This window comes from Oryzias melastigma, linkage group LG5 (assembly GCF_002922805.2).
Source record: "Oryzias melastigma strain HK-1 linkage group LG5, ASM292280v2, whole genome shotgun sequence".
Taxonomy (NCBI): domain Eukaryota; kingdom Metazoa; phylum Chordata; class Actinopteri; order Beloniformes; family Adrianichthyidae; genus Oryzias; species Oryzias melastigma.
In genome coordinates this window covers 12,911,800-12,925,394 of record NC_050516.1, presented here as the reverse complement: position 1 = coordinate 12,925,394, position 13,595 = coordinate 12,911,800, and the positions used below count along the sequence as shown (strand labels likewise).

Genomic DNA, 13,595 nt, shown 5'->3' with positions numbered 1-13,595 from the left:
GGGTCACTGAGACCAGTCTTCTTATACTCTATGATTTTTATACTTTTGTATTGTAGAGCTAATTCAAATTTTACGAGTTTTTATGACTTATTGAGCTCCTGAAATAAAACCTAGAACTTTCTGCAACAACAGAACTACAGCTTCCTCTTCAAGCTTTTTGCTATTCTGGCTCTTCTGACTCGGTAGGATTTTCTAAAGTGGCCTTCACACTGATTGGAATGTGCTGTATGTCTGATAAAGAAAGTCACAGCTTCATCCAGTTTGGTTGACTTTTTACTCTCTAGACAAAATCAAAGAACAAAGCGGACCAAGCTACCTGGGAGAAAAAAAAAAAGAAACAGTAACAGGCTGCTCCACATGCTGCTCAATCTGGGGAACTCATACCCAAAGGGAGTCCTCACTGTAAGGAAAAGAAGAAAACAGCCTCTTCTCTCCAGTCCCACACTAAAAATTACCTGCTTATCCCTACTACAACATATTTACCCAGCAGACACTTTCACACTTGTTTGTGATTCCTGTTTTTGTAGATTTGTGCTGTGGGCTGTTTTTTTTTTTTTTAACTTAAAAGTACAAGTAAGCACAAGTAAACCAACTTTGTCATCTTCAGGCAGACCAACGTTTACCTGTTTGGTTTAGTTCATGTTCCACTGCAGCTTAACAAATGAACAGTTGAGATGTCTGAACATCTTAAGGACATCGTGAAGTTAGTTTCAGGTGCTTTCAAACTTATCTTTATGGTCTGATTAACTTTTGTGTTATGTTATGGGGTCCAGAGGACCCAAGTCTAACATTGATCAATCCCATGACAAATGTGGATGAAGGTGGACAGGATTTTCTGTCCATTCTGTCAAGCCCGCTTTTTAGTGGTAGGGGTGTGGACTGGAAACAAGATTGTCGCGAGTGGTTACCATAGACACGTTGACTCACCCTGACTCGGACTGCTCACTGATGATGCCTGGCTCCAATATGGCGGCGTCCATATCTTAAAAAAAGGCGACTAAAACTGACTTGATTTCCTTTGAGCCAGAAGCAAGACATTTTTTTATGGGTGACATCACTCTGACTCAGTCCAGCGTTCTTGTACAATCAATGATTACACCCCCTTAATTCATTTTAGGGTCACAGGGTTGCTGGAGCCTATCCCTGTTTGGCATAGACACCCTGTACAGTTTGCCACTCCATCACAGAGATGGTGACACTTGTCAACAGAAATATTTTTATCTGCCAATGATTACAGTTTTATTCTTATTCAATTAATAGTCAACTCAGTGTTGTTTATTACTAGTTTAGAAATTTGTGTTTTGTGTAACTTCAAGAAAACAGCTTTTGCTCGCAACTAACAGGATTATTTTATGTACCGTAGTAAAAAAGAAACCCACAAGCTGATTACACCCAAATGCAGACATGTATTAAGTTATCCTCCTTAAACTTTGTGTTCGGATGAGGAAAAACTCAAGCTTTACTTTTAATTCTTTCAACGTCTTGTCCATTTTGGCGTTTTCTTTTTGTGTCTGCTTCATTATAAATAACTGGGAGGGTTTCCAGGCTGTGCTTGTTCACTGTTGGCGTAGCACACTGCCTCTCTCCTCGTTGCCTTATGCTCACACATATGGTCCTCCGCTTTCCTTTTTGCAAACTAACTGTGTGGCAGCCGCAGACTGGAAAGTGTGTTTGCACGCTGATTGATTGCATTTCTGGGTGTGGATTGCATTTTTCTTTTCGACGAGAGTCTTGTTGCAACTGCAGCCAAGCTAATTACCAAAGTAATTATGAGAGGGAATGCAGATTAATTTGAATTCATTTCACAGTGGATTTTCGGGGAAGCGCAGATTGTTCTATCGCAGAGGTCACCGCTTTGAAACACAGCCCTAAATAACCAATAATGAGGTTTGAGGGACCGTGAAGATGCACATCCTTTCTCTGAGGCCGCCTTGCACACAAGAACAATGCAGACTTCCGTCTTTACAGCTCAGGAATAAATGTGTTTGCACACTGTGAAGCAGGCTCCCTCACAAAGCCAGACAAATACACTAAATGTGGCTAATGTGTGTACTAAACATCCATAAATCTTATTGTGAAAGTAAATATAGATTTGTCGAGCTAAAATCATGGGAAGCCACCTGAAAAAGGTGGCCATTTTTGGAAAGACTCCTCATCTTGTTCTCTTGCCCTGTCCATCCTGTGGCTGTCGTCCTGCCAATAATAAAGCCATCAGCTGGGACTTTGGGGGGTGGGAGGGGGGGTGGAGGCAGAAAGTAGACCAAGTTGGAATGATGATGAGCAGACTCAAGGACGCTCTGGAAGCAGAGGTTTTCAGAGCTGATGTTGTGGAGACGTCTGTCTGCTGGGTTAGCTGCCATGTGGGAATGCCGTCACTTTAATTGGTCCCAGAGTGGCGTTTCCGTGACCTGATTGGTTTCTGAGGAGAATTCCTCAGACAGAGAACCTCACAGGTTCAGACTGGAACTTTCACAGCCATTCATGGAGAAGAATGTCTGCCAGTCCTCTCCTCTTCTCCTTTGCACTAGTTGTTTTTTGAGGGTTGCAATTAATGATTGATCTATCATTTATGAATTGAGTATTTTATTTATTTTTTGTTGCTCATTTTTAAACCTTAACCTTTAGCCAAAAGCTGCAAGATATGCTGACTGGGTTTGCACTGGCAAAATTATTTTAAGTTAATTCAGTTTTGTGAATATTGCACTTATTTTTCATTAGTTCGAACGATTTATGACTTGCAACTAGTTCACTTTGTCACATTAGAGCCAACTCATACTATGCAATCCATACCAGTTACTAAAGCGTAGTTGTTCTCCCACTCCAGTTTAGGACATAGTTGTCCGAGTTTCTGAGTTGAAGAACAAACATCCCGTCACCTGTTCCCATCACTGTCATCTGTTTGCACATTATTTTCAGCATTTGCTCTCTTGTCTCTTACTTTGAAATTCTGGATGGTCAAGTTGCATAAAACCTTTCATTATTGCCTCTTCCTTTTATGGTATCTGTGCAGTTTCTCTGCCTTCACACTGAAGTGACCAGGGTTCACTTATGCTTGTTAACTTAGACCAGGCATAGGCAACTCCAGGCCTCGAGGACCGCAAACCTGCTTGTTTTCCAACATACCCTGCTTTGGCATGTTCTAATAGGCTGGATACACCTGAACAGCATAATCAGTCATGAGTAGGGCTTGGATGTCTGGAAAACATTCAGACACTGCGGCCCTCGAGGTCTGAAGATGCCTGTCCCTGACTTAGACCCTTGTCTTCAATCACACTCAAGCAAACCAGAGTTTCCTTGCTTTGTCTGTCTAGAATTCCAAACAGGAAGTATCCTCTGGCTCCATTAGGCCAACATCCTAAAGAGTTCTATTGAGAAATAACCAGCTGTTACTCAGGCATAATATTTGTCAAAAATAATCATTATCAATAATCAGTCATCACACTCGCTTGTTCTCGTATACAGTCAATGAGTCTCACATGAGAATTAAAGGAAGAGGTCCAGTTTGAGCATAAATTACAGTTAAAAATGGGAAAACTTGGACTCCAGAAACTTCTAAACTGAAAAAATGCTAGAGACTTTTTGCATTTTTGCATGTTTTGTGAGTCTGACTCCAACACGGCTTTTTCTGAGAGTTAACTTTAAGCTGTATGTAGGTTTGAGTTAAAATATGATTGTGTGCCAGTAAAAAGTCTTGACAAGTAACGCTGAAAGAGATTGTATCTGACAGCAGCCACTATGAAGGAAACTGAACAGCAAAAGCAGCTGTCCAACAATAAACAGTTTTTCATTCTGTCGTACAAATGACGACACTTCCTCTAACCACCTCCCCTCTGCCTTTTTTTTTACTTTCCCCAGCAGAAGAGAGCGAGGGATGGTTTATTTATAACAGCAACCTGATGGAGGAGCTGCAGGGGAACCGGTGTCATGTCCGGATATTTATATTGATCTCCCAGCAGCAGCTCCTGCTCAGACCTAAATATACCTTCTAAATTTTGCATGCGGTCAGTGGTGATGTTCGTTCTAGTGTGCGCAAATCAAACCGCCCAAACTGCTTTCCTCTCTGGTGTTCTGGTCCTCATTACAACATTAGTCTATACTAATAAAACCATAAAGGACATGCCTAGATTCCTAGTGTCAACATCAACATCACACTTCCTTCTTTATTTTTGTATCTTGTTTTTTGCAGAAGAAATCACAAAAAAACTGACTTCTTTCTAAAGTCATATGTTCCAAAGTATTGAATGAATACCTAATGTATTAATCTACTAAGTTTAGAATCTGTAATCATATTGACACAGAAAACATTTAAATAGTCTGACAAAATCCTTAGATATTCCATACTGTTAAATTCACAAAGCAACAATATATAAAGCTTAGTTTTTTACTTTTTTAAATGAGTTTCTTCATATTTTTTTCATGAATATTTGCTCAGACACTTCCCAATCTAGAGTAAAATTTGATCTGAAAGGCATCATATATGGAAAAGGTGGATTGTTTTACAATAAGTTCCAGCAATAGTTACTGGTTTTAGAGGCGGAGACTCTGGGTCAAAAGGGTGTGCCTCTTTTAAAAAATGATGTCACAGCTTCACAGAACATTTAATTAAGTGACATTTTCTAAAATGGATTGTCGTCACTGGGGAAATGAGGTTGACAATTTTTTATTTGACTTTGTTTTTGGTGTTGGACACTCTACTATAACACGTATGACACATAACAAAGATTTATCATAATAAACTATAATTAATCATAGTATGGTTGATCAAAACAAAATGAGACTACCATCACAATAGTATAATCCAAAGTTTTCTTTAAAACCCATTATAAATCATTCAGTTAATGACCCTGTAGTTTTGTATTGTTCCACTAGAGGCAGTAGAAGGCCTTCTCATTCTTAATTCCAAATGGCTTCTACCATGAGATCTTAAAAACACTTTTGGCGGGAAAACTTTTGGTCATTTTCAAAACTTTATGGCGAGAAAAACTCATGTATTGATATTCTTTTTTTATTACTACTTTTTGTATTGAAAGACTGAAATCAAATCAAACTTTATAAAAAAAAAGTGCCTCTCATGCATGTGCAGCTCAGAAGGCTTTATAGTTAAAAACAAAAAGACAAAAAAATAAATACCTTTAAAAGTACACTCTAAAAGAAACTTAAGGCTTGACTTTCAAGTGTTAGGAGTTGGAGCATTGTTTAGCAACAATTATTTATGATACAGTTACACAAATATGTGTATCAAGTTTAAGACAGTGGATAAATAAGGTGCTTTTTTTTTTACACTAAACACGTAAACTTATTATATTTGCAGTTGATCATAACTGATCAATGTATTGTAATTTTTCGTGGATTTCATCAAATGGTTTAAAAACATCCCCAAAATTCAAATGTTCTGTCATTTTTTTATGTAGTGGGCTTTACAGGGTTAAAGACTAAATAAAAATGCGTTTGAAGATCTTTTTGACATTTGGGCGATCAGCAAATTACTTTAAAGAACATCCATATGACAGTTATTCATCAGTGACTGAGTCAGCACAACCTGGACTCAGATTAACAGGGAAATGCTGACAAATGAGAGGATGGAGGGGAAAAGTGTTGCTTTAGCTGCAGCAGATCCAGCAGCTGGCAGGAACAGCCGTGTTTTGCTGCAGGCCTCCCGGTGTCGGCTGCAGCAGGTGTAGAGCGTCTCCAGACAGATGCAGTACCTCAGAGAAACCCAGATAAGCAGAAGATGACGAGGTCTTCTCATCAGGCTCCAGATACAGATGCTTCCATTCCAATTTTCTTGGTTGTTTCCAAATTTTTTGGGAGGGGTCAATTCTCTATCTAAAAACGTTAAATGATGGGAAGCACAAACATTTGTCAGTGTTTTTTAAAAGTTTTGTTAATATATCGATCCACCTCCAGAGTCCTGATCTGTCTTAGCTGTAATGCTGTTGTGAATGAAACAATGGGGCAACACCCTTTACAACCTTTGAAGAAGATTAATGGCAACATGACCTTTGGAGTTATCCGTGTTGGAGTCAGCAGAATTCTCCAAAATTGTCTATTAAAATGGTCTAAAATTGATGTTATCTTTAAACATGCAGCTCTAAAGACACAAAATAAAGCATCACTGTGAGCTTTGGCACAGCTTATATTTATTTTCACCCTTGTGTGTGTACATGTCAATAACTTTGGTGTACGCGTCACTGTGTCCGATGAACAGCTTTATTTAAAGAGCCAACATACGATTTACGAATGGTTAAATGCAGCTGACCGCACACAGGAAGAACAGTTTAAAATTAGTCATGTGTGGCGTTGGTTAAAGCCAATCATATGGAAACTGAGTCTGGTGGACTGTGGTTCTCAGAAGTATCAGAGGAGCTTGTTGCCTCTGCAGTAAGGCTGAGTATCGCCAATAATTTCTAGAATCTATTTGATTTGATTCACCAGAGCCTGGAATGATTTGATTACAATTTTTTTTTCTTCAATTGTTTTGATCCACTCACATACATTTGATTCAATTAAATTTTGAGTTTACACATTTAGACACATTTATTTAAAAATACAGTAATAATCTATATATGTTTTGAAAATATTCATATTAATCTGATACAGTTCACATACTGTAAAATTCATTAGTGAAATTATGAGATTGTTAAAACTATGGAGTGTTACGTGGTTTCTCAGAGAAGCTCCAACATTGTTCTTGCCTGTCTCCTATTGCAATAACTGTCAGTAGAATTATATTGACTTAAATTTAAATAAAACTGTTGCAGTGAAATGGTAATGATGCATATATTCGTTTTTTGTTTTGCCAGTTGCTCATATATCTCAACTCATGTTGTCATCGCAATATTGATCATCAATATTGCACGTTGCTCTTGCCTCACAGCGAGAAGGCTCCGGTTCGAATCCCAGTTGGGGAATTTGGGACCTTTCTGTGTGGAGTTTGCATGTTTTCCTCGTGCGTGCGTGGGTTTTCACCGGGGACTCCGGCTTCCTCCCACCGTCCAAAAACATGCTTCATAGGTTAATTGGTGACTCTGAATTGTCCCAAGGTGTGGATGTGGGAGTGAATGTGTGTGCGATTGAGGCCCAGAGACAGACTGGCAACCTGTCCAGGGTGTACCCCGCCTTCGCCCTTCAGTAGCTGGGTTAGGCTCCGGCACCCCCGCGACCCCAAAAGGGACAAAGCGGTCAGGAAAATGAAAGAATGAATGAATGAATGAAGTTCTCCTCATATTGGGCAGCCATACTTTGGCACACTGTAATTTCTCGACCTTTTATGTGATCTATGTGAATTGGCTGATTCTGACATTGAAAAAAAAATTATTTCACAAAATTTTACTTGCAAAAAGTGTTGCGTAAAGGCACAAAACTGCTTTTTCTCCGCAATAGAATAAGCTGGTTTTTGTTAAGCACTTCACTACTCTAAAGTGTTGCATATAAGCGTAGTTCAGAATATGCTGGAATTACGTAAAAGGTTGAAAAGTTACAGTAGTCAAAATAATGTCAACACTGGAGCTATAGCCGGTGTTAAAGAGTTAAACAAGATGAGGAGCTGCAGGAAGATCCAGAACATAAAGACAGCCATTGTTGCTCTTTGAAGGTATCTCTATGGCGACCAACTAGCTAGCCTTAGCTTAAAAAAGAAAAAAAAAACACTGTCGACCCTATCGTCACCTTCAACTGAACGGTAATCCTTTGGCTGTTGAAGGATGACACCTGAGCCACACACACTCGCCCTAGTGAGCCATCTTTGATGTGCTTAGACCAATCACAAGGCATATCTGGAGGACAGAGGCCTCTAAACTGCACCTGTTCCTTGTTTTTTTTTTTTTTTTTTCCAGTCCCGAATGTCCTTTCTCCCTCCCTCGGGTGGGGTAGGTGTTAAGAGATCTCCTTGTCTGTGTCTTCTTACCTCTCTTTCTGCACGCATTCTTCATTCGGCGCTGACAGCCCTCCTTTATGGCGCCTTTCATAGCGATACTCCCCCACCATTGGCGGCTCTATTGTCACGCACTGAATAGGACGGCTGTGTTTTTGATAGGTGAGTGAGTGCCTGGAGAGAGAAAAAAATGATAATGGCCTTAAAGGGATTTTTTTCGGGGGGACATCTGAGAAAGGCAGGATGGAAAATATCAGGGAACGGAAAAAAACAAGTTAAGTCAAAAGCTTAACTCTGAGAAAATTTGAAACAAAGCTAAGCAATAAAAGAGTAAGTGTTAAAAGGGAAACGGATGACAGATTAAACAACAGAGAGAAAGCAATAAGGGGAAATAGGGAGGAAGTGGAAGGGGGGGGGTTGCGCCGCTGGCAGTGCAGCTGAAGGTATCGAAGATGAAAGAACCGCTACTCATCCGTCTTTTAGGAGGTTAAAACTTCGTTCCAGTTTGTGGAGAATTGAAAACTTCCCCCAAATGAGATTAAATTCTGACTTTGACTCCAAGAATAAGATAAAAACACCTGAAATAAACCTCCCAAAAAAGTTAATCCTGAAGGTGGCGCTCAGGTCAGAGCAACAGGAGAGGCTTTCTCCTCCGGTCAAAGGCTACCTGGGAGTCCTGCAGGGTTTTCACTTTCTCTGACAGGGCAAAATGGAATCACGGTGGGGGTGTTCCTCATTCCCCTCTTTTCTTTTTCCCTCTCACTATTTTCTGCTTCCTTTCAGCCTGTGTTCTCTGGTGCCGAAGCCCCCCAGGGATCCTCTCCTCCATGAAAGAGCTGTACGAATAACAAACCCTGAGTTCAGGCCTGCACAAACACACTGGAGTCTGCCCCCCCTGCACACGCACACTGAGGAGGCATACATTCATTAGAGCTTTGACTGCTTCGCCATTGTTAGCTAATCCACGGTCCCACCGTGAGTCACCTTCACCTCCTCCCCCTCATCTCTCCTTCTCATCAAATCTCCGGTGCTCCTCAACTCGAGCCTGACCTGTTAGAACACTCCCCAGCATTGACCACTTGCTTCCATCACAGGCATTGATTTCTGATTAAGAGTACCCCCTCCTCACCTCTGCTCTCCCTTCTGTCTCTTCACAGATCGCCGAGGCGCTCAGCATGATGGGACTTTTAAAGCTCTAAAAGGACCAGAAGAAAGCCGAAAGGACAGGACAAAAGAAAAGGGGCGCGGCGCTACACAAGGAGGCGCCGGGCGGGGAGAGCGTTGGACACTTAAAAGAAGGGATTTGCTCTATCTGTCGGGGGTGCATGCTCCCCCCAGAGAACCCCTCCCTTCCACTTGGACATCCTCTTTTTTCCCATCAGTGACAGGCGGACAAAAGGCCAAGAATGTGCAATAAACTAAACGAGGAGCGACGGAGGGCGAGCCGGGGCCTCCACCTGACACCGTCCCGGACTAGAGTCTTGGCACTGGGTTTGGTTCTTGCCGCAGCGGGCTGGCTCCCCCCGCTGGCCCTGGCTCAGGTTGAGATCGACGTGCTGGGTGGGAATGGGCTGGAGGCCTCCATGAGCTCCTCTCTGCTCAGCGGCTTTAAGGAAGTGACGGAAAGCCTCCAGTCGTTGAAGGAGCCGACCGCCTTCCCAGACTCCTCTGCGATGGTGGGACGGATTTTCCAGATCAAGTTGCCAAACAAGGTGGAGAATTCTTTCACGGGGGAGATAGTGCAGGTGAGTCATGTTCCTTTAGTCATTGTAGAAACCTTCCTAAATTAATCAGGGCAGAGATACTCTTATGATTTGCTAATACAAAGAGACAAAATCCTCCCTTTCATGTGATCTGGTTTGCAAAATGATGAAAGATCTTGCCAGATGTTGTCTCTACCTTTGAACACGTGTGCCAGGGTTTGTATAACCTTTTCCTCCTTTTTTGTACAGAAATATCAAAGACACTGACAAAAACAGAACCAGACTTAATTAAACCCAACACATTGTTTGGATTGAGAGCTCGGATCGTCTGCAGATAATGTTCGTGGGGTGATGTGGCTGATGGCTTCTTGCCCAGGCAATCCAGAACAGACTGCAGTGCAGCCAATCCCTGGTCTCACGAGCCTGCCAGGAGACCTGTCATGACTTTATCAGGTGTATTTGCACTGGTTTCTGCACTGGAATCGGAACATGTAGAGGAACATTCCTGAAATTTTGGAGAAGATGTGTAGAAACAAAGAAACATTTGTAGGCAGTGTAGTGGCGCAGGGCGACATGTCCCTTGCTGGAAAAAGTAGGCTCATTATCGTTGGACGGCGTCTCAGTGTAGATAGATGAGATTTTGTTGCCAGTTTAATCCCAAATGTCCACAGTCTGGAACCAAACTCTTCTCCCTGAATGGTGATGGATTTTAGAGACTAGCTCTGTAATTTGGGAATTGAGAGAATGGAAAGAATTACTATTAGTTCTGACTTTGAGGCCTTAGTCACACACACGCATAAAGAGTTTTTGGGTTGTCTAGGCCCATGGAGGGTCATAGACGAGAACAACATACGTTTGACACACTCATGATGTACAGGTGATGCTGTTATACGGTGTCCTTACTGCACATTCTACCTCAGGGGTGTCCAAATTTGGCCTCAAGGGCCGGTGTCTTACATGTTTTCCAACCAACCTAGTCTTGAAGTTCCTTATTGGCTAAGCACACCTGATCTAGGTGACCTCTGCTGTAGTCGTTAGTAAGGTGTGCATATTGGCCCCATACTGGCTCAATACTGGCTATACACAAACGCTGCAGGCATGAGATGTGGAGGGGATACGCCCTTACAAACTACACTCTGACTGATTTCTTTATTTTCTAACGGGCAGGCTGTGCTAAACAGAGCGCTTCTCCTGCTGTAACCACCGGTCAAACTGAAAAACATCCGTGGCCTTTATATCAGTGGAATTTTTTATATCGGACTGATACAGATAATCTTAAATTATGCAAATATCGGCTGATACTGATACAGACATATACATACTGATACATCGCCCATCCCTAATTAAGATTATTATTTACATAAGCTATGAGGTGAACAGTTAGACCAAAATGAAATATCGTATTTTCTGCACTATTGGGAGCACCGGATTGATTATAAGTCGCACCATCTATGGATGGTCTATTTTCGAATTTATGTCATTTATTAGGTGCATTAAGCAAAACAAAAATCACAGATACGTCCATCAGTCAGACTTTATAATTCTAGGACTCTTTTGTGACACACTACACGTTAGCTGTGTTAGCCTACTCAGAATACCTGCAACTCCCAATCTTGTTGGCAAAAAAAAACAGACTGATACTGCCAACACAAATGTTACTGTAACTGCGCTAACTCCCAGCCTTGTTAGTAACACGTTGAAAAAACTCATGTTCTGTCAGAATTCCCACCCTAATCTCTAACTACTAAAAAAAACTAAATAGTGTGGGACTACAGTACCCTGGATTTTAAAAGCAATTCGGGCATGATGCTCACTACTTTACTTTTTTTCCCCCCAACGCCGGGTATGAAGTCACTGATTTTACAAAGATTTCACAAGGTCTATTTGTGACTTCAATGTGTTCTGATGATAAAAAAGTGGATGGTTTATAGAAAAAAATACATTTAAACATGTTTTTTTTTTCTTTTTTTTCTTTTTTTTTTTACAAAAAGCAGACTATTTAATACATGATGCAGCATGCTGCTGAGCCTGCTCAACATGTCGCTGACCTCGACTGAAGCGGCAAATAAAAACAGTATGTGCTGATTGTCACGATGGGTTGAAAAAAGCACAAGTTGAGAGAGAAAATTAATTTCTTATCACATGTTTTTGTCCAGATGATGAAGCAAAAGTTTGTTTTAAAGAAGCCTGTGCAGTGATATAGAAAATTTGGGCTACGTGACCGGTACTTCTTTTTTAGGCGTGCCTTATCACTGTGGATTATCACTTTTTAATCCACACCCAGCAGCCAATCAGAATTTAGTATCCACTTGGAGCATGGAATAAAATAAATTAAATAAAGTGCGCCTTGCAGTGCAGAGAAAATGAGCGATTTGGTAAGTGGATTTTTTTTTTCTGTAGAAGACAGGAAGGCAGGAGAATCATGGGAACAAAAACTGCTTCTATTCAGTGAGTGAACACTCATCAAACCTGCTGTGTTTATAATATTCTACCTGTAAAGGGAGATGTATTTGTAAATGGTGAAATACTGCGAGTTGCTGCTTTAAAGCCGCCTCAGGGCTTCACACATAAACCGATAAATGCCCTTCTTTAATTGCAACACCTCTTGCACAATAGCCAATTTCCTATTTTATGCTGTGTATTCTTCCCTTTTATCCTTTCCCGACAGCATCTGCCCATTCATTCATCACTTTCTGTTTTCTTTCTCCATCTTTTCTTTAATATTTGCACTCTTTTCCCTCTTTGTCTTTGCCTTTCTGCTGCTCCCCCACTTCCTCCATCCCTCCTCTTCCGCTCTCCTTCATAATTATTTGCTCACATTTAACCCCCACATTCTCTCTATTCCTTTTTTTATCTCTCCATCACATTCCAGCCTTTCATATCCTGCCCCCCCATCCCTCCCCACACGCCCTCCCCTGATTCGTTTCCTTTTAAGTCCTATCTCTGCCTCCGCATCCGCCCCTTTCTTGCATCCCCGTCAAATCCCCTCTGATCGCATCAATCAAGTCTTGCAGCGTGAAAATCAACTCGCACTTTTACGCATTCTAATAAAACTTTTGTTGGCCGCGTTCACGCTCGTCTGGAAGACGCGGCTCCTGCGGGCGGGCCTCGTCACAGAAATGTCAGATCTCAACAATTCAGTGAAGGAAGGAGACGATGAGGAGGCGTCAGAAAGTTTCCTGCCAGAGCTCTCCGTGGCGCTTCGCAGCACCTCGTGGTTCACGGGTGACGGAGCAGCGGCGTTCGCCGGGCAGCAGCTGATCTGGGATGACTTGATGCGGTTTGGGAGAGAACACCAGGAGCCGTGTGGGTCCGGTCTGGGAGATTTCAGGCATATGATGAATATGTCTTTTGACAGTTTACACAGAACCTGCTGGGTCGGTCGCCCGGTGTGCCAAAGCCTGCAGGGGCTTGAATGAAAAGCAGCCAATCAGTGGGTGTCGTCTACAGCTGATCCCCCCCCCTTTCTCCATCTTGATTCTTTAACCCCGGCAGTCTAATTATGGCCGTCACTCTGTGACCAGGGGCATCATTAGAGCTGACAGGAGCCCACAGTGTGGGGAAATAAGTTCAAGACATGAGTGAAGCTTCATGGAGTGGAGAGGAGGAGCAGGTCAGTTTCTCTGATGCTACGTTCACACCAGAGAACGTGCATTTAACACACAGCGTTCACACTGGATTGTCACTGTCCGACACTAGCACCCCCTACAGTTGAAAGAGTCTTGATTTGCAATGTTGCAAATTTTGTGAATCTATCTCCAGGCTTTTTCCTTCACAACTTGTATATGAAAGACTTATTGTCAACCAATCCCAGCCGGGCACAAATGATTAATTTCTCCTTCATGATTACTTTTTTTAATGGTTGGCAATTAAAAAGGACATTACCAAATCCGAGTCTCTGATTGGTCAACATATATTAACTTTCAACGCACTTTCAATAGATGTCCGAGACGGTCTTAAAGTCCCCCTATGAGAATTTTTTATTAAAAAAAGTAGTGTTTTAGTTATGATTATAAAGT

General features: G+C 41.8%; 1 protein-coding gene across 3 annotated transcripts in view; it reads left to right on the top strand.

The window, feature by feature from the left end:
- Positions 1 to 13,595, top strand: part of dag1 (dystroglycan 1) — a 56,640-nt gene that overhangs the window by 22,350 nt on the left and 20,695 nt on the right. For all 3 annotated transcript variants that reach the window (XM_024269984.2, XM_024269985.2, XM_036211889.1), the window contains exon 2: positions 9,031 to 9,618. In XM_024269984.2, the coding sequence (XP_024125752.1) occupies positions 9,280 to 9,618 (339 nt within the window). In that variant the 5' untranslated portion in view covers positions 9,031 to 9,279. The remainder of the gene's footprint in view (positions 1 to 9,030; positions 9,619 to 13,595) is intronic.